General features: G+C 40.8%; 1 protein-coding gene across 1 annotated transcript in view; it reads right to left on the reverse strand.

Moving 5' to 3' along the window:
• Nucleotides 1-22,479, reverse strand: part of SLC16A10 (solute carrier family 16 member 10) — a 132,223-nt gene that overhangs the window by 6,920 nt on the left and 102,824 nt on the right. Inside the window, exon 4 of the mRNA XM_068551067.1 lies at nt 6,715-6,858. Coding sequence (XP_068407168.1) covers nt 6,715-6,858 — 144 coding nt within the window. The remainder of the gene's footprint in view (nt 1-6,714; nt 6,859-22,479) is intronic.

Below are 22,479 nucleotides of genomic sequence, written 5' to 3' on the forward strand. Positions count from 1 at the left end.
CTGTGGGCAGCAACATCTTCGTTGCCTTTTGCCAACGCAGCCAAAAATTAATTAATTATTTTAAAAAAGAATTGCTAGTGTATAGATACACAATGGATTTTTTTAAAAAAGAAATCATATAAGAGTTTCAAATTTATTATTATATATTTTGAGCATATTACTTAATACTTTACCTGACTGCAAGTTCTCCTTTTCTCAATTCAAATTATGTTAATTTATATTCTCTTTTTCAAATATTTAAAACTGTTAAATTTTAATAACAATTGTTTAATAAAAATTATTAGTTGTTATTTAAAAGTAAAATTTCTTGGTTTTTCTTTAAGAATTGAATTTATAGAAATTTACACATTTATTCTTTAGCATTTCTCAGAAAATACCTAGCTACTTCTGCCTTATTTGTAGCTATAGTAGTGAGAAACACTGCTCTTTCTCAGCAGATGTAACTACCCCAAATGTAGCTAAATTAGGAGGTAAGCAGGCCAAGCTGGTGAGGACATACATAGTCCCCACATGCAGGGACATTTGAGCCACAAGGAGCACAGGCCAAGGTTTAGCACACTGCGTGTAGGAGGTTCATCACTTCCCAAAACATCTACTGATCTGTAGATACTAGGCCCCAGTTTGAAAGGTGAATAAATTTAGTATCACATACAATCTTTTTTCCACACCAAACGCAGTAGCTCTGGTTAGATTTAAATAAGAGACTCAAAGGTTCCTAATCCTCTTCTAGGCTCTGGCACTGACATTTAATAAGGCATTGACTGTTGAGATGTCTTCCTTGCTTTTGTTTCTTAAAACCATACAAGGAAATATCTTCTGTCATAATTTAACAGGCTCTAGAAGAATAACCCCCCCGCTTAAGTTAGTTTATGTACCTAAGAACAAACAAAAAACAATGTGTGTTTTTTGCTATTACCATTCCCATTTCTGTCACAAAGAGAGCATTTTTAGAGAACTGTCAGGGGAAGTTTTGCTCAGGAATCTAAGTATATGACTGAAGAGGAAAAATGAGCTGCACCTGAATAGCAGAAGGCACTTTCAGAGGCAGGCGCACAATTGGCCACAGTTAGAATCAAGGGTTGCTCCTATAAATTTATTCACTATAAAGTTTCCAGACTTTCAGAGCCTCTGGCTAGGAACCCAGTAGTTGGCAGCAGAGATCTGCAGGTCCATCACACTAAAGGGAAGTGTTTAGGGCACAGCCAAGTGGCTGGCTTCTTCTAAAGCACACAGTTCTCTGGAAATGCCGCACAGGGAGTCTGTCCCACTTTCCCCACAGCACGTGAGTACCACCGTTTCTGCCTGGAGGGAGAACTGGCCCCAGTGCCACAGCCCAGGCGAGAACAGAGAATCATCGTCTGATTCCTTATTCAGGCTGGGGAACTACTAAATATTTGGATACCATTTGGGAAATAGCTTATGTTTGGTAAAACATGTACCTTATCCCAATGTATCTTTAGGAAAACATAAAATGCTAAAAGGGAACAAAAAGCAACAACAACAGCAACAACAAAAAAAAGAAAACTGGACAACGCTGATCAGTTCATTCTACTTCAACCAGAAGAGGAAGCTTACACAGGAAGTTGGATCCAAAAGTGATTAGTTTTTCTAAATTACAAAAAAATTTTCTGAATTTCAAAAGTAACTCATGAATACATTCTTGAAAAATTTCAAACCTTAGAAAAATATATAAAGTAATAATATATGAAAGTCTCCCTTCAACCCCCTCCCACCCTCAACCCATTCCCACTTTCCTCGTCAGGAATAACCGCTCAACAATTTGGTGAGCCTCCTAGACCTCTTCTGTGTACACACATGTTGTTTGGGTTTGTCTGCTTTACATACATGGATATGACGTCCACACTTCAGTATGTCCATGGCACAGAGAAATCTGACACGATGGGAAAGTGATCTAAACCCAAAGTTTTTTATTCTGTCATTAGAGTTACAACTTACAAACCTTTGAAAATTTCACACTTTTGAAACAGTTACATATTAAACATACAAATCTGCAGTAATTTAATGGTGACTAGGAAGACAGGTCTGTGAAGTTAAGAAAGATGACTGAGAAGATACCAGGACACAGCCTTTCCTCTCCTAATAAAGTACTCCAGGAACCCTTGCAAAGATTTTCTTTAACCATCATTATTCTATATAATGCAGTTCGGTCTATCTCTTTGCTCGGCATTTAGAATTGTTAGGCTGAAAACACCTGGAACCCAGGACCCTGATGGAAGTTTAAATTCAGAACTCTTAAGCAGAAGTGTAAGATATATTCCTAAACTCTGTTACCTATAAGCAAAGATCCCCAAATCAGGATAACTAAGGTCTCCTTCTTGATACCTGTTCCAAACCAGGATCTGCCTCAGTATTTAATAGAATACTAAAACAATAAAAGCAAGGATCTATTAATGATCCACTCTGGGCTGGCACTTTAAATAAGCTGTCACCGGGACTTCCCTGGTGACACAGTGGTTAAGAATCTGCCTGCCCGGGAAGATCCCACAGGCCGCGGAGCAACTAAGCCCGTGCGCCACAACTACCGAGCCTGCGCTCTAGAGCCCGTGAGCCACACCTACTGAGCCCGCGAGCCACACCTACTGAGCCCACGAGCCACAACTACTGAAGCCCGCGCGCCTAGAGCCTGTGCTCCGCAACAAGAGAAGCCACCGCAATGAGAAGCCTGCGCACCACAACGAAAAGTAGTCCCCGCTCGCCGCAACTAGAGAAAGCCTGTGTGCAGCAACGAAGACCCAACAGCCAAAAATAAATTAAATAAAATAAATAAATAAATTTAAATAAATAAATAAGCAAGCAAGCAAGCTGTCACCATGAGTCCTCACACAGCCCTCTGCCAGATCTAGAGACAAGTCATATCACACTCCAGAGCCTGTGCTTTTCTACTCTGCAGCCTCCCAAACCCAAGATGACTGTGCCCCAAAAGTAGACCATGTGGGAGGCTGTGAAGTGTGTTCTGGGCCCGGAGGCTACTCAGAACCCGTGTGATGGGGACAGAGAGGGAGGGGAACTGCCATGGCCCCACCAGGCTGAGCTGTAGCAGACGAAAGCAGGGAGCAGGCATGTCTGAGAAAACACAGCACCAACGAAAGGCAGGAGAGGAAGGTAAGCAGCAGAAGCATTCCAACCCTTAAAGGCCGCCAAAGGGCTGACAGCCAGGCAGGGAGAGAGGGAGAGGGAGAGAAGGAAGAATAAGCAAACAGGCAGAGCTGGAGTTGGTTGCAGCAGAAAAGAAAGAGCCAAGAATCAAAACCCACACTGAATGTTTGGGAGTTGGGGCAGGGAAGCCAGGAAAAAGGAGGGACAGAGCGGGGTGGTGAGCCCAGCCGCCTGCGTAGGGTAGGCCTGCGTTGGCCCCTGTGCTGTCGGTGGCTCCCAGCAGCACAGGACACACTGAAGGCCGCCTTTCTCCTCCGCGGGCCTCCCCGGGCTGGACTGCAGTCATCTCGCCTGTGACTCAGCCCGTACTACCAGGTGCTACACACACTGCACCACATTTGGATGAAAAAAATCAGATGCAACCTAAAAGAAGCCAGGCTGTGACTAACCTTTCATCCAAAATGAAATTACTGATTCTTAACGCACTGCTGTGTAACTGCAGACCAAACATGGGACAAGCTAGGAAAGGCTATATTTTCTTTCATAAATCACATGAAATACTAACATATGTGCCCCCAATATGTTGTAAGTGACCCGACTGCCCTGCCTGTAGGGGGAAACTTTCTAAAGTTATAGTTGTTCCGGAGTAAAGTGCTGATGTGTAAAACATACCATGACTTCATCCATCACAGCACCTTAGTCTGGGCCCCCATCGCCTCTACCCGGGACACAGTATTGGCCTCCTAACTGGTCTGCCTCCCTCCAGCACTCCTGCTTCCCTCCCAGTAATACAGCCTCCACACACAGAGCGACCACAGCGACTTTAAAATGTAAAATCCCGTCATTCTCCAACAAAGACCTACTACGCTTCAAGTAAAATGTCTGCATCAGGGATTTCAAGGCCCTGTTTAATCTGGGCCCTCCTCTTCCCATGCCCTGCTCTTCCCAACCTCTTCCCAGGCCACTCTCCCTGTCTTCTTGAGTTCCCACTCACGCCCAGCTTTCTCCTGCCTCAAGTCTTGCTCCAGGAACTCAGGGACCACGTCTGTCTTGTTTGTATCACCCCCACCAGGGTCTGGGCTGGTGCTTGGGGCACAATGGGCACTCCTTTTTTATTTTAATAAATGAAAGGAAGCCAAAAGTCTGTAATACAACCAATTTCCATTAGAGGGCTCCCTTGACACTTGAGAACAAGACAATGTTCTGCTAAGTGTTCGACAGGGATATCAGCAGTTGGGTATTAATAAAAGGGGGAATGATCCTAACACAGTGAATATTTTAAAAAGTAGCACTCTACCAGCTGTCTGCACTTCCTTCTAGCTGTGTGACCAGACTCCTTCCTGCGGCTCTCTGCCTGGCCCTATACACAAACACCCACAGTGAGGTAGCCTCTCTGTTCTTCCGTGTTGGCATCCATAAGTGGAAACAGCGACGGTACCTTCCTCAAAGGGCTGGGCAAGGAGGAAAGAAGATAGTGTACGTACAGCATTCAGTTCATCGTCTGGCACGTGGAAGTGCTCAGTAAATGGTGATGGTTACTACTTCAAATCAATTAAAGGCAATTTATCTGTAATAAATGTCTTTTCCAACCATGTCCTTCGCCCAAGTTCTACCTTTCCTTCAAGGCCCTGCTCAGGTACTGCCCCTCATCTCTACAGTGAACAGACGTGCTCAATCCCCAGTCCCAAGCCCCCCTTTTGTCTCTCCTTTACCTTCCTTCCACAGCCAAGCTCCTGACAAAGTTGCCTGTATTTCCATTTAATCAGCTGATCATGATCAGTCTTTTGCACCTGCCACTCCACTGAAACTCCCCTCTGCTGCTAAATCCAGTGAAAACCTATTAGTCTTTAACGTGCCTGCCTTCTCACTAGTTACTGACACTGCTGACCACTCCTGCGCCTGGAAACATTATGTGCCTTGCTTTTTTCCTACCAGTCTGGCCACTCCCTTTCAGTGTCCCCTGCACACGCTCTACTCACCCCATACAAGCCCACGAATGCCAAAGTCCCACAGGTCTCTTAGCCACGCTCTCCCACGAGCTCCAAACTCAACTTGGCTTTCCCACAAGCACTACCAACGTAACATGGCAAAAACAAACTCATCATCTTACTCTGTTCTACTGAATTACTGATCTCGATAAAATAGCAAAACCTTCCACTGTTACCTGAGCCACAAATCTCAGACCCAGCTTAGGTGGCTCCACAGAATTCTCATTTCCTGTATCCCTCTTTGATCCCAACATCTCTGCCCTGGTTCCTCCTGCCTAGACTATTTCAGTATTCTCCAACTAGTCCCTGTGCCTCCGCTTTTTAAAAAAATAATAATAATAGCTTTATTGAAATATAAATTCACATACCAAAAAATTCACCCACCCATTTAAAGTGCACAATTCACAGTGGGTTTTAGTTTAATAACAAGATTGTACAACCATCACTACCATCTAGTTTTAGAATATTTACATCACCCCAAAAGAAACCCCATACCCAGGAGCAGTCACTCCCCATACCCTCCTTCCCACAGCCGCTGGCAACCACTAAGCTACACTTTCTATCTCTGGATCTGCCTATTCTGGACACTTCATATAAAGGGAACCACACGATATGTGGCCTTTTGTGACTGTCTGAACTCTTGCCCTTCCTCCTCTGCATTCCACCCTTCACAGTCACTAGGTTAAGCTTTATAAAATACAACTCATGTCATGTCACTCCCTTGCTTAAAATCCTTAATGGCTCCTGGTAGATTTCAGCATACAGTTCAGCCTCTTCTGTGCTCATAAAGGCCATTCCCAACTTGACTCCTGCCTATCCCTCAGCCAATCAATCTACTATTCTCTCTTTAGTCCATTCAAACATTGTTTCCCAGACCTAACATCTCTTTGCCCATGTGGCTTCCTCTGCTTGCAACAAACACCCTTTTCTGTCTTCCTTATCTATTTAACTATTACTCACCTCTTAACACTCCACCAGCCCAGGAAGCCTGCTCAGACCTCCTCCAGTGGTTTAGATGCTTTGCGCCTATGTTTCCATGGTACCCATCTAGCATACCATTATTCCACTGTGCTCCAGCACTGCTTTATCTGTCTTCCCAGGAGACCATTAACTACTGAGCACACAGACCATATTTCATCTGTAGCGTTTAGCACAGTGTCTGGCACGGAGGAGTCACTTAAATACTTGTCAAATAAGTGTCGACGTGATCTTGGAATAGCACACCCCACAATACCCAGGAGGCAATCTGCAGTAAAGAAACTCAAAAGACATGCACACCCCTGAATTTCACAGGGTATTGCAAAAGGCACGTGACTATGAGAACTATGCCAAAAATAAAGCATTCTTAGAAAAAGCAATGGGCAAAAACCATTTTGGTTTGGTGGAGTTCCATGACAAGACAAAGACTGTTGTTTGTTCGCCAATTTCTCATGTTGAAAACCCAAAACTCATAACTGATTTTGCCCTTGAAAGACTGCTTGTAAAAGTTAAGTTCTAGAAAATATTTCTCATTTTTACAGAAGAATTTAAGCAAATAAGTACATATAATGAGCCATTAGGTGATAAGGATAAGTTTGCTGGAGGAAAAAAAGGCTTATTAAGAAAGTACCTGTAGATAAACTTTCTTCACACCAGGCACATAATCTGCGATCCGGCCGAAGAGCAGCCGTCCAACTCCTGAAGTGATGCCAATGCACATGAGAACCACCTCCTTATTTTTCTCATCTTGAAACCTTTCATTCACATATTTCATCTGTAGAGCAAAGAGAAAGAAGCCACACTAAATATGGTAGGAAAACTGGACAAGTTTTGAAGCTTTGTACAAATGCCTTTGTGTCTCTACCATGTTATGGACTCTCATCCCCTTCCAAATTCAAATATTTATAAAATTTGTTCTGTAAAAAAAATTTATAAAATTTTTCATGAGAACACATGAAGAAAAGCTAACATGGTTTCGCTTGTTTATAAATGAAATAAGAATTTTTATAAGAGGGTTTAAAAAACATTTTTAATAAAAAGTAACCAGCACACCCTTTATCAGTTACCACTGGGCCATGAGCTAAAGGAAGAGACCTTTGAACACACCGTGCCACCTTGTCCTCACAAGGTCGCCCAAGGATCCGGCCATCATCTGCTCCCCTGAAAGGCAGTTTAAGGCTCAATTCTGGAGTTTCGTCTCTTCTAGGAGGACCTGAACCAAACTGAAATAAGTTATACTGGAGCTTACAGGATAAAAGCATAAGGTTCTCGGCCTGAGGATTTGCCTATTTGTGTGGCATTAGAACAGAAAAAAATACGAGTCAGTTTAACAGAAAGAAGAAAGGCCTGGAGAGAGAATGTTTGCATTTAAGTCCTGGTTCCATTCCTTGCTAGCCTTGTGACCTTGGGTAAGTTGTTAACCTCTAGGGCCTCAGTCTCCTTGTCTGTAAACTGCGGACAGCAACAGTACTTCAAGAGGGTGCTTGTGAAGATTAAATAAAATACCTCTGTAAAGAACTTAGTGCCTGACACACAGTTAAGAGTGATATTAATTTTAGCCTTTTGTTTTTTAAAGGACCTTTTCCCTCAATTTACAGTCTACTTAGAATAGTGACTGCAAATCTACAACCCGACAATGTTTTAAAAGGAGTGTGACCGGCAGGTGTTATAATGGGTGACAAAACCTGTGGCTCAGCACCCACCGTCTAACACAAGCTTTGCTCCCACGGCCCCTAAGTTCCACGCTTTCCACCTCTTGCTCGGCGCTTCCACTTTCTCAGTGATCACCTATCTGTGCTCACAGCAAGGAGAAAAAGCATGTCTGTACTCCCACTGCTTTCTCTGAAATCACTGAGCTATTGTAACAAACAGTTGTTTCAAACAATCAGACTCACTGTCCCCTACACCAAACGCTGGCCTGAATTCTGAAAGCCTGCAAAGCAAATTTGCCGGAAAGCACGATGGCCCAGCTGGTACCCTGCCGCGCTCACCCCCTCACAGCCTGCCTCCCTCCGTTTCAGTTACCACCACTACTGCTGGCCCAACTACCCAGGTTTAGAAACTGGACAACCATCCTAGATTACCCCCTCCCTCCCTTCAGATCCAGCAGTCACCACCCAGTTCTGATGATTTTACCTCCTAAATCTCTCAGACACTCTTCCTTTGGTCCATGTCCCCCGCGGTGTTTGAGTCTGGGTTATCACTCCTCACCTGGACCCCTACAACAGCCTTTTTAACGTGCTTCATGCTACAGCCCCCACTCCTGAATCTCTAACCTGCATTCTCTGAGACCACCTGATTAAGTTCAAAATTAAAAATAACACTGCTCTGCTATGACCCCACAGCCTTCAGGGTAAAGCTCAAACTCCTGGTTTGACCGGTAAAGCCTCCCTACTTTGCTGCCGAGCCTCACCATGTCAGCACTGTGCTGTCCAGTACAGTAGGTGCTACCCACGCGTGGGCTATCCAGCACTTGAAATGTGGCTAGTTTGAACTGAGATGTGCTTTAAGTGTAAAACACACAAAAAAAAATTTTTAGAAAACTTAGTGGAAAAAAAACCACACAAAATATCTCAATAATTTTAAAACACTGATTGCATGTTAGAATAATATTTTGGCTATATTGGCTAAATAAAATACATTATGAAACTAATTTCATTTCTGGTTTTTTTTTTAACTTTTAAAAATATAGCTACTAGAAAATTTAAAGTTACATATGTGGCTTGCATTATATTTCTATTGAACAGTGCTGGTCTAAGAAATTCACTTGTGGCCACAAAGATAAAACAGCTATTGATAAAAGTGACCTCAAACTGGCTAATTCCTCCAAGTCCTTATCAGAGATGGATTCCAGCTCAATTCTGAAGAAAATGAATAACTTGATCTAAGGCAGGTGAGATAATAATTATGTGTATTCATCAGCTTTATTTGGAATTTGAATCGAGACTCTGATGTATTAATCCACTTTAGGAAACACCCAAAGGCTCTAGAATAACTTTTTAAGACATTCTTTAGTATTCAAATAAGACTGAATATGCTAGTCATTCTTTTGATGAAACTAAGAACACCTGCCTGCCAAACTGCTATTATCCTTAATTAGTGGTTTATTTTTTCCCCCTGCTCTACACTTTGTAATCCTTAAAAGAAATAATGAGGTGAAATGTTTTGGGTCTCTTGAAATAAGGTAAATTTGGTAAATTCAAATTACGCTTAAGTGGAAACTTACTTCTTCAGCTATAAGGGGCATTATTTCATTGAATTTTATTATTGTTGTCATTGTTTAAGTAAAGCAAGAACTACGGCTTCTAATACCTCCTTCCCCACCCTCAGCCAAAATTTGCAAAATAAAGTTGAGGTTTGTTTTGGTTTTGTTTTTTGGGTTTTTGTCAGAAGTAAGGGAATCTGGGTGATTGGAGAATGGAACCTGGGGATGCTGCGTCTCTGGGTCCTAGAGAGCCTTTCTTGGTGAGGGAGCAGTACCCAGGAAAGCTGGCGTGTTCTACTTGCAGCCTGGGCCTCCCATGACTGCCACCAACTATTCTACGAATCCCTGCCCATCTCTCTATCCTCTGGAGACTGGCACACATTTTAGTTTAGCAGAAGGCATGAACACTGGGCAAAACTGATTATTTCCAATAAAGAGTCACATGGAAAGGGACATGAAAATGTTGAACAGATGTTTCCATATTTAACCTAACTTATTTAAATTGATGCAAAGCTTATATTAGAAGCCACTATCTACACAGGGGATAATGCCATTTCGTACGGCAGTGGTTTAAAGTGGACTTTATCCAAATGTGTAAGTGCCTTTAGGGAATTAGTCTTTTGTTTCTATTCTAAACATTTGTTTACTCCAGGGCTGCACACCTCTCAGGGATTACCAGAGCCTTGCTGACTGACAGCTTGAACGCTGCCTGCTCCTGAAACATTTTCCATCATTCAAACAACTTTCGCTAACCACAGAAGCCATTTTTGGATTGTGTGAAACCCTATTTATTGTTTTGTTATCCAAAAATAACCAAGAACTTAAATCCCATAATATCTGCTCATTCTTTATCCACGGGTGAAAGAAAGACACACTAGCTCACAGTTTACCCCCTTTCCTCCTAACCATCCCCACTTCAAGTAAATGGTGATTCAGCCTCTCTCTACAGATGACATGTTTCTGACCAGCCAACTGAAGAGAGAAGTTCCTCCCCCCTCACTAGAGCCCAGAGGCAGAGCTGTTTTGAGAGGTCGAGGGCAGCAGCCTAAGAAAGTGACCCTCCTGCTGGATTGGCCTAGCCCTGGCTGCTCCCCTCTCTACCTCTTCCCTACAGGGAGCCTCAGTGCCAGACATTTGGAGACATCAGATAGTGTTCTTCCACTGAGATCCCAGGCTGAGTCCTCTGGCTGTCAGAGAGTCAACCATGAAGGAAGCTCAGTTTGGGGTGGCCATAGTACAAAACCAGGTCCAATACAGCTGATGTAAGTGCATTAGAAACTCAAGCTTCTCCCTGACAAATGGTTTCACAACAGAAGATGGCCCAACAGAAGGGAATCCCAACTCACTTTCTTTACGGAAGCCCCTGAAATCCAGTGATGCTATGCATCTGCAAAACAAGGAGGTCACTGGTCCAAAAGGCCCAATAATTAGGGAATTCCCTGGCGGTCCAGTGGTTAGGACTCAGCACTTTCACTGCCGAGGGCCCGGGTTCAATGCCTGGTCAGGGAACTAAGATCCCACAAGCCGCACAGTGCAGCCAAAAAAAAAAAAGTCTAATAATTACGTATACTGTTTTCTAAGATTGTGTTATTTGGCCATGCGATGATGGTCATTAGCCTCACTGTCCTTCCAAACACACAATTTTTTAAGGGGATGGGTCGTTTTTGTTTAATATCTTTTATGTAACTTATTACATAAAAACATGATAAAACTTTGGTATATACAATTTAAACTATACATCTTTGGGGGTATAGTAGTTAAGAAAGAAGGGAAACTACAGGAGACGTAAAACAAAGATAACTTTATTTCTGACAGTGGACTTGTGGGAACAGCTGACTGACTCAAGTACCAAGTGCTAACAAAGGCAGTATTTTAGGAAGGCCAGGAAAGCAGAGTAAAACCAGGCCCAATAGAGCACTGCAGGCTATGGGACTAATGAAACTACAACTGCCTTTGCAGGACTGAGGAAGAAAAACAAAATGACAATATTTATCATCCACTGCTGTTGCAGTTACTACGCCCTTTGGGAGATTAACAGATTCCAGGCAGCAGTCATCATCTGTCCTTGTCTGTGAGCATTTGATTCCCTGATCCTCTGCCCTCCTCTTCAGATCCACACCATCAAGCTGAAAAGAAGGTGGGCAACAGGTAGTCACGTGCACTCCTTCTGTGTCTAAGAGAATAAACTCTTGGCGGGGACAGGGGACCTGTATCATTTACATTTACACAGTACATTCAAAAATGGGATAGTAAATGCTACACAATATTTTCAGGGGTTGTGGAATTCAGAATGATTTCTGCAGCTTCCTACTTCCCAACAGAGATGCTGCATTCAGAGCACTTCTGCTCACATGCTGTTCACTCCTGAGATTAGCGGTTTCAGCTTGTTGCCTCTCATTTGCATGCAGTTTTAATTTCTAAGAATATATCCTTTCAACATCTGAACAGCTACTCCGTAACTCTAAAAGACCATTCTACTTAAATATACTTTTTGAAAGGTAAACACAAAGAAAAGAGCCTGGTCCCTTTAAAAATTAGATGTACATTTGAAAGGCAGTAGAAGGCCTGCTAGAGTGGTTAATGGATAATCTCAGATTTTGTTGCAAATCAAAACTTTATATTACCCTTTGACTTCAAAGAAAGATGAACAGAAATCTTCTGAATGGAATGAGGGTTTGGTTTGGTTTTTTCTTTCTTTTTTAAACAACTATGTTTTCTCTATCTCTTGTTTTTGCTAAGAAAAAGAAGTAAGGGCATTCATTCCCTGAGGAAGTTTTACATGGGCAGTGTACACCAGCAAGCCCAGTGAGGTAACTAAAGATAGCAGGAAACTAAGTCCATAGATATGGGTACATAAAATTAAGCCCTTTATATCATATAATATTGAAATAGGACTCTATAGCCATAAGACAGTCATTGATTAGGTCAGCCTCAAAACATCATTTTAACTGGTTAAATTTGATAAACTGTGCTTTGAAATAAAACAGCTCCAAGATGTACTTGAAGTGAAAACACAGAATTTCCTTGCCTGCCAACATTTTTAAGGACTAACATCTTAGGCAGCCGACTGTCTCTTTACTAGTAAGATATTTGACACGACTAAACCCGTGGTGCGGGTACCGCCTGCCTGCTCAGCAGCTGACCCAGTGGAGGGCAGACCTTTGGCCTGGCAGGACTCTAGGAGGCATGGGTAGTTGGTTCTGTTTGTTTTTTTAAACGACAAGTCTTTCCATTTCATTAAGATGGGTTTCCATGGTGCCAGTATTCACACATGGCGCTGTTAAGACAGATAAATGTCAGGACTGAGAAAAAAAGAGGGAAGAGTTTCCAGGCAAATTATTTAATAGCCACCAAGGGGTAGAAAAAGAGTTTGGAAGGAAGCAAGATAGCTAATGGTTTGGAAAACCTTGGTCTGATTTTGAAAACATTTTCTAACTCTAAAAATTCTTTAAACCCTTTTTTATTTTTCTCTTTTTGTTTTTTGAAAAATAATTTTCCTTAGATTAAAAAAGTCCATCCTTAACATAGCATTATTTAGATCAGATCAAGATTCGGCAACATGTTCTAGAGGAATTGTCTATCAAAACCAATTTGGATTCAGATGCCAGTTCAAATAATCCTGAATTATAGAAGTTAAGATGAACTTCATCTTAAAATAAAAAATAAGTCACTAGGATTTTTAGGTAACTTGAAATTATTTAGTGACCCTGACAATAATTTCTGTGTCAGATATTTCTCAAATTATCAAAAATTATTCTAGTCCTTCCAGAACAATGAAAGATGTTTAATCCATTTTTTTTTAATTCATTCCACCTAAATCCAAATATGATTCTGAATAGTTTCTTTCTTGAAGTCTCATTCTTGGCACACCAGGGTCACCACTCTCTCAGACCCTTGGTTCCTGGATAGTTTGGATGAACACAATTGACTGTGAATTGTTAAGACAGTGCCCATCTGTGAAGGAGGTAGACTGCCTCTACTCTGGTCAAGATGGCTCGGGAGGTCTCAGCCATGGTCCACGGCATGACCGCCTGACTAACGCTTTAGTAGAGTACTTTGAAGATACACGGTGATAGAAAGGTCTCCGAAGATGTGGACTCCTGGTTGTGATTAATGCTGTTCTGAGGCATCATGTGTTTCTACGTTTGCATTTGTTTAAAAAAAGCTGGGGGGGGGGATATGCTCTTTTAAACTTACTCCTGGATTTATCTGGTGATAAAATCACCTATCAGCTAAATGTATATGCAAATAGATAGGTGTGGGTTATGGAGTCTGCAGTCATTAGTTGAATTGCATGAATTTGGAAAAGTAGTCCAAAATGAACAAATGCACCCAACAAAAGGCTAGTTCAATAAGGTTAAATTTTAGAAGTTTAAGACAGACTTCATCTTAAAATAGAAAGGGATAATTTCAGAAGGTATTATTCAAATCACTAGGATTCCTGGGTAATTTTATAACTTTACTTAATGAGCCTGGCTATAATGCTAATAAGCCAGATATTTTGTAAATTATCATAATTGGTTCTATTTCTTCTTGAACACAGAAAGATGTGTAGACTGTTATTTTACTGAAATTTTAATTTGTTTAAGGTAGATCTAATTTTTGAGAGAAATTAGAGCACTATTAGTTCTTATTCAGCTTAATTTTGCCCTTAATTCTAAAGTGAAAAAAGATTGATCCTTCCATGAAAATTCTACCTTCTTCTACCCTCTCCTCACTAAGATTCCCTCAGACTAGTGGTGCTGGCTAGAGAACCCTTTTACCAAAAACCATCTGTCCTCCTTTCTCCTCTAGTCTTCGTAAGTCACACCATAGTGAGTGTCTTTTCTATTAATTCTAAGAGTTATCTGATTGCCAACTCTCTCCCTAGTATCACATAAAATTCAAAAAAATTTTTATCTGAATGAAGATTAAAAAATGTTAGGATTGGGGAATTCCCTGTCAGTCCACTGGTTAGGACTCCGAGCTTCCACTGAAGGGGGCATGGGTTTGATCCCTGGTTGGGGAACTAAGATCCCGCATGCTGCGGGGCGCGTCCAAAAAAAAAAAAAAAAAACCAATTGTTAGGATTAGGCCCAGAAAAGTTTTCCTTCCACTGCTGTCGCTTTCACATACTTCTGAGATTGTCTACCCCGATTTTTTACCCCTTTCTTAAGAATAAGACTATTTCAGAGTTTGGGGATGTTGGTGATTAACATTATTTTAAACATGTTCAGTCCTGTCTTATGATTTTAGTGTTCAGGAAGAAAAGGACCACACCCCTTTAGGACAGATAAGAAAGTACAAAGCCTGAGTGGTCTGGATTAAGGCAGCTGGCATGGCAGAGAGAAAACTTTTGTGGACTGAGAGTTGGAAGGCCTAGGCATAGCAGGAAGAAAAAAGTCTTTGGAGTCAAATTATGAGCTCTACTCCTTACTGAGTCTAAGATCTTGGGCATCAGTTTCTTCGTTTCAAACCAATACTGCACACTGGTTCACAATAGTGGCAGTACCACTCCCTTGGGGGTGTTTCGGAAATCTGTGGAGGCTATTTTTATCTTTCTGATATAGTTGTGCCCAAACATTACCTTTTTTCCAATTATTTTTTTTATTTTAACAACATTTATATCACATAACATTTACCATTTAAACCAGTTTTGAGTGTATACAGTCACTGGCATTAAGTATTCACCTTCTTGTGCAACCATCACCACCATCCATCTCCAGAACTTTTTCATTTTCTCAAACTGAAACTCTGTACCCATTAAATAATAACCCCCCATTTTCCCCCCTTCTCCAAGTCCCTGGCAGCCCCCATTGTACTTTCGTCTCTATGAATTCAACTCCTCTAGGTATCTCATCTAAGTGGAATCATAGACTTTGTATCTGGCTTATTTCATTTAGCATAATGTCTTCAAGGTTCCTCTATGTTGTCACATGTATCCCAAGCATTACCTTTTAAAATATGCATTATTTTATTCAAGAATTACTTTTTATTTCTCCTTGTGTGACAAGTGGGGCATTACTGATTTTTAAAAAAATTATGTATATAGGTAGGTTTCATGACCTAGGAATTTTGTTTCAGGAGAGAAAAGGAGGCACTGGGTCTGACACACTGCTCTAGATGTGTGACAGGGTGGCTGTGAAGATGAACGTGATACAGAACTTAGAAAGCACCTCACAAGGAAGAGGTAGGACGGGAACCCTAGGACTGGGCAATCCCTACTCCAGGATCCAAGGCAGCCCCGAGAGCTGAAAAACAGGAGCCAGGAGACACTGGCAGGGAATTGTGAGAAGTCCCTGAGACAGCTCCCGAGGAGAAAGAAACATAAAAGGAAAAAATGTATTCACAGAAGCAGATACAGTTAAGTAGGAACAGGGATACCAGATGTATGTTGAGGCTATTATAATGCTTCATAAATTAAATAATCAACATATGGCAACATTTTAAATTGCACAGATGTGTACATGGGTCAAGAGCGTGGGTCATCTGTTAGGCTACTTATTGGGCTGTGGTCACCTAGGCATCCCATTCTCCTGGAAGCAGCTTGGGAGATGGTACAAGGCCTAAGAGGTGTTGTTTCACTTCAGCAGGGCTGACTATGTACCTCGAGCCACCCATTTCCGTATCTTTATATTACTCCACATTGACACTAGTCTAGATAAGCATACTTTTACTTCTATTATTTAACCTTTAAACCACACCCTGTCACTAACTATTTGTATGCGGCCAGAGAAAGTCTCAAAACCAACTAACTCCTCTCCCTGTAAAATGGAGATAAAACTGTTCTCACCTCCAGGGGTTGTATATTGAAGATCAAAGAAAAAAGAATTTGAAGAACACAAAGTACTATTAGAATGAAAAGTAGTCACGAGTAGGGAAATTAGTAGACATCATATTCCAGCAATTCAACCAACCTATAGCTCAGCCTCAAACTGGTCAAAAAGTATTTGTGTGCCAGGCACATGCTCGGTGCTGGGGGTGGAGCAACGGAGAGGAGGCTCTGTCCCTACCCTTGTCTAATCTATCTTAGCTGTTTCTTCTTTATCATTTCCTGAGGCGTTAGGACACTCCCCACACAAAACTCCCCAATGTATTTTGTAGATAAATCCACAGTTTTCACCAGCCTTTCCCATACTTATATTGAATACATTATACAGGATAAGGGCCTAACAAAAATACACTACTGCTGCTTTTCAACTTAAGTTAAAATTAGATATTCTTAAATGTTTGTGGATTTCGTTCTCCCCCACAAATTTTAAATCTTTTAGCAGTTTGGGGCCTACATTCTAGGGATAATTTTCATGCCTGAATAAACCATGCATCACTTCTAAAAACTACTGTTGAATTATTTGTAAATACTTATTTTTGGCTAAATAATTTGGAACACATGACAAACTTACTCTACCTTACTAAAAGCAGCAGCTCTGTTTTAGTTCATTTGTAAATAATCAGTTTTCTAGATTTCTTATGTATTAGTTACATAATGTCTTCCTATCATGTTCCTACGCTAGTGTATTACAATTCGAAAGAAAAAAATTCCAAAAAAAAAAAAAAAACCCGGCTAGCTTTTTTTTTGATGAAAATGTTCTGTAGATATTTAACGTCACCATTAATTAGTCACACACAAGTGGCCAGAGAAGTAAAGATCCTTATTCATCTCAAGTAGGAGAATGCTGGTGAATACTGCCTAAGGCACAAAACTGATAAATGGGCAAATTTTCACTAACCTGAGTAGTCAAATTTCAGCAGATGTTGAGATCTGCAGGGAAATAAATGCAAGGTTAGAAATCAAGAAAAGCATAGACACCATTGAAAAAATCTGAAAAAAAAGTGGGGATAAGGTGATGAAGGGAGGATGTCTACTCACTCCTGTAATAATCACATGAGAACTGAGAAACTGTAGTGTATTATCAGAAGTTATAAGTCGTGAATGAAGTATCTGGAGAAAAAGCAACGCTTGGGTCCTATGCAAGAATTTTAAGTTTCTAACATGCAGATCTGAATATATCAGATAAAAATAAGTTGAATTAAAAAATTCATCAACTGTTGGCTGGCCTTAAAGATGGAAACTAGAGAAATTCCATGTCATAGGCTTCCTGAGGGCAATAGGAAGCTGTATCATTTTTGTATCTTCCAAATACCTATTGCTGCCCTTCATCGAGAGAAGGCACCTCCTGGCACCTCCTCAAAGAGGCTGTCCCTGACTTTACAAACTAAGGTTACGTCCCACCATCACCTTCCATCTCATTTTATTTTCTTCAAAGAAAATATCACTATATGAAAACTACCTTGTTTATTTATGTGCTTACTTATTTATTGAGCTCCATGAGAGCAGAGATCACGTCTCTTCTCACCACTGCATCCCCACACCTAGAGGCACCCAACAGGTGCTCAGTGAATACTTGTCAGATATTCACTTGAATGCTTGAATCTGCTCAACCTGAATCTGTACAACTGAGTTGTAATTAGAGGAAGTCACATACGTCCAAGAAAATACAACAGTGACAGAATGGAATAACCCATTCTAATTCTATTCTAATAACATCCCTGCCACTGACTGCGCAACTTTGAGCAAAATAAAACCTCTCTGATGGTCAAGGTTCTTATCTATTAGTGGGAGAAACCAGTATTAGCACTGCTTTCCTCATAAAAGGCTGCTGTGAGAGTTGATTCAAAAAATATACGTGTGAAGGAAATACCTTTATGTTCTTTCTGAAAGTTCATTGGGATAGGAATGAATGAATGAAACGAAAATAAGTGAACAAACAAAACATTTCCAGACCACATAATAGGGAAAAAATGTAGGAGTTGTGCGTGTGTATATAATCAGCACACAGGGAATCTTAATGGTTAATTCTGATATTTATATTAATACACTATACAAAGAAATATTCTTGTGTCAAAGAAATTTTATAAGCCTATTTTTGAATGAAAAATAGAAGAACAAAAATTACTTAAATTAGAAAATCTTGGTGAAAAAGCAATGTGATTACTTTTTATTCTGCAAACTACCAGAGCATTCTGCATAGCTAATAAGTGTTAAAGTAACAATAATCAGAATAATAAACCAAATCAAGAACAAAAAGAAGGAAGGGAGGGAGGGAGGGAGGAAATAATGAAACTTTAGCCCCTAGTATTTAGCCTCTAGTGTTTAGTGTCCAGGCTAAAAACAAAATTAAAATGTCAACTCTGCCTCTTTTATTTCGTTGTAGTGCCAAGAAGACTGAGATAGGGCAACTCGTCAGATTATACAACTCCATTGGAAATCATTTTAAAAAATGTTTCCAAAACTCTGCAATCATCATTCCAGGGCTGAGGACATGTAATGGGCACCAAGGCTCTTCTCCTGTCAGAACCTTACAATGAACAGAGATAAACACAACAGAAGAGGTCAGCTCAGCAGCCCAGTCCTGGCCCAATATACAGTAGCCTTTGGTTTACATGGATTCTGCTATGAATCCTGCATTCTCAGGGCTCTGCCACACAATAACCATAACCCTGAGCTCTAAATATATCCATGAAAGAAAGACGACAAAGCCAGTACAACTGTTACTGGCAGCTTTGAAGAACTAGACTGTGTCAAAATGGGAAAGCAACCTCCCGATTGGGAAATGAACCCTCTAAATTGACTAGAGTTATGTAAGGTGAGACACCTTCATTCCTCTAATGATTCAGTTTTTACTACATACACATTTACACTTTAGGCTACGATAAGCTTCCATTCATTTTCCACGGATATTCTTACATGTTACACCAGGTTCTGCCACTTTTATAACTATGTAACTTTTGGCAAGCAACTTAACCTTTCTGTGTCTTAGTCCCTCTACCAGACTTAAAAAAAAGAAAAGTGCAATTAAATGACCTGCACAATCCCTTCAACGCCTAAATTACTGTCCTACATTTTTTTGCAGGCATTTAAATATCTTACTTCAAAACCACACTCTTAAGAAGACCAGGCTCAAGCCCCAGCTGCACCAGGCACCGGCCTTGCAACCCTAAGCAAGTTGTCTTAACAACCCCAAGTCCGGCTCCTTTCCTGCTGAATGGAAACCGATCCTGCCCATCTCATAGGGTGGCCCTGAGGCTCCAGTGAGAGAGAATATTTGTGGGAGCTCCTTATAAACTAAATGTTAATTAAACACGTGGGAAATAAAAAATACTATATGTGTTTAAAAGAAACTTATAGTTTAAAACAAACCCTTGCATGGCTGTGAGGATTGGGCATACAGAATCTTAAACCGTGCTCTGAAGACTGAATGCTACAGTTGTTCTGGTCATGTTACTCTGAGAATAAACCAGTTGAATTTGACATGGATGCAGACACAGCTGGATTACATAACTGCACACCAGTTGTCCATGTTTGCAATTTTGCCTCCAAATGGTAGGCACTACCTACCATTAAATGAGCTTTTCTCCAATTTGTTACGAAGGAATATAAACTTTCTGATTACAAGTGAGCTGCCAACAAGTAGAGGGGTGAAGAAAACTAGATACAGATAATGGGGCTAGAAAGTGCGGAAAGCAAAGGGGAAAATGGAAAGTGGCAGGGCATCTGGGAGCTAACACATAAGAGATGTGCAGCCCTCAAACTTTCTTTGGATCTAAAGACTCTTCCCTACAGTATGAATACATAAAGTGGCCTTTTCTCCTGGTGCTCTGTAATCCTTGGAGTTAGTGTCTGTGAGGGCTTTTCCAAAGAGGTGTGTCAGAACTTAGAGATAAGGTTAAACCAGCAGAAATATACTCTCAATGGATCAGACAATTCTTTCCTCTCACCAGAGCCACCTGGTAAATGTGGGGTAAAAGCCAGTGACCAGGTATAGCCTCACAAAGGAAGATTCTTCAAATTAAGATTTCTATTTCTATTAATCCTCTATCATAACAATTTATCTTCTAGTTGATATAAAAATCATGATAGAACCCTTATCAGCTAAATTTAGGTTCCTCAAACTTGAACAAACTTTAATTTGATATTAATACAGTGAGTTGAGGGATAAGCAAATATCCATATTAGTTAAATTTTGAGATTATTCAAAAGTATATTTTAACAAATAAAACATGAGACAGTTAAAAACAAAAGACCTGGTGAAATTTACACATTAACGAGACAGAAGGACAGATACAGAGAACAAACTAGTGGTTACCAGTGGGGAGAGGAAAGGGGGGAGGGGCAAAATAGAGGGTAGGACATGAAGAGGTGCAAACTATTATGTATAAAATAATTAAGCTACTAGGATATATTGTATAGCACAGAGAATATAGCCAATATCTTATAATAACTTTAAATGGAGTATAACCTATAAAAATATTGAATCACTATGCTGTACACCTGAAACTAATATAATATTGTAAATCAACTATACTTCATTTTAAAAAGAAGAAAAACATTACAGATATAGCTGGGGGGAAAAAAAACAAAAGAGAAGGAACAGCTTTTCCAAGGCTTTTAGGGCCTTCTCAGGACACTTAATGATCCATCAGTGGCCTCAGAGATTTTATATATAACTCTAAAATTCAAGCAATTTGCTTTTTTCCATTTTCCTATAATAGTACTTATGTTATTAATCAAATATAAGATAGCTCTTGCTATAAATTTATACATTTGTCCATTTTTTCTTCTGCTATGCTTAATGTTTATTGTAGGAAACAAAATTGAACATAAAACTATATATATTCCATGTTCTGCTTGTCACAGGCTGTGAAAAGCAGTTCAGTTTTCTCATATTCACAACGTACTAAAGACCAAAAGAGGAGATGTGGGGTCTGGAAGGAAGGTTAGGTGGTATCCCATCAGCCCCATTAGCCTGTTTCCTCAGGAGTCCTCTCCGTGGCTGGGCAGCATCCTCTGAGCGCCGGGATGGTCCAACCCTGCCTCTGTGCTTCATTCTGAGAGAATAGAGGGAAACTTGCAAGGCAAAGAAAACTCTGGTCCAGGCCCAGTGTGGCTGACAGTAGGCGGCACTCCACCTCTGAGGTGATCCGATGAAGGAACAGCAGACTATTTTATGAAAAGAACATGGGACTTAGAGTCCGAGATCTATGTTCAAATCCCAGCTCTGAGCAAACTCAGTGAGTGACCTCGACTGAGCATAGCTTAACTTAGCAGAGTTGTTTCCTTAGCTCCAAGTATATAGTTATTTATTACACTTATTACACTCATCCTTGTGATGGTTACCTGAGATTTTGTGGAGATGCTTGGCACATGACAGATTCTTGACAAATGTTACCTGAATCCCCCTCTGAGGAAGCCACAAAAGAGATGAAAGCATGTCTGCTGTTCCTATTTGCATGGCTCAGTGCCCTGAGCTCTGGCTTGGGATAATATTCCTGCTGTCACCACAACATGGCCAGAGGTGACCTGGCCAGTGAGGTCTAACAGCTACATTCCAGTACTGACCCACAGAGCATTTGGCATTAAATCAAAGCCATAAAATATCTCCTGAGGTACTACATGTCCCATTTATTGGCTTATTTGCCTCAAAATTTCATTTCTAGTTTAAAAACACAACTTGTTAGGACTTGCCTGGTGGCACAGTGGTTAAGACTCTGCGCTCCCAATGCAGGGGGCCCAGGTTCGATCCCTCGTCCAGGAACTAGATCCCACACACAGGCCACAACTAAGAGCCCACATGCCACAAATAGTTGTGGCCAGCAAGCCACAACTAAGGAGTCCACGTGCTGCAACTAAGACCCAATGCAACCAAATAAATATTTTTAAAAATTAAAAAATAAAAACACAACTTTTTGTTCCCAATTACAGCTGGACTTGGTGTCCACTTAAGTGCCCTGTCAGCAGGCAAATGATGGTGCCTTCAATCAGTCTCAGAAAAGTGGGATCTTCCCTACCATATCAGAGTTTCTTTTGAGAACAATCACTATCTGCCACAAAACTGACACACTTATAACTTACGGAGTTTTTTCAAAATGGGCCAATAAACACATATGTTGCAGATTTCAACGCATGAGCCAGTCATCTTCTCTCCGATAGAGAACTATGTGGGTCAGAGCTTAAAAACCAAAACTTGACTGCCATATGTTATGGAGTCAGAGAACACAGGTGCAGCTTTTCAAGGCGAGTAGTGGTGGACAGATGTGAAGGCAATAAAAACTAAGTCATCATTCTCGTACTGAGGATGGAACATTGCCGCTGAGAAGAGTTGCATCATCGTTGTCATTTGTAGGCATTTATCAGTCATCCGGCTGACGTGG

This window comes from Eschrichtius robustus, chromosome 9 (genome assembly GCF_028021215.1).
Source record: "Eschrichtius robustus isolate mEscRob2 chromosome 9, mEscRob2.pri, whole genome shotgun sequence".
NCBI classification, from domain to species: domain Eukaryota; kingdom Metazoa; phylum Chordata; class Mammalia; order Artiodactyla; family Eschrichtiidae; genus Eschrichtius; species Eschrichtius robustus.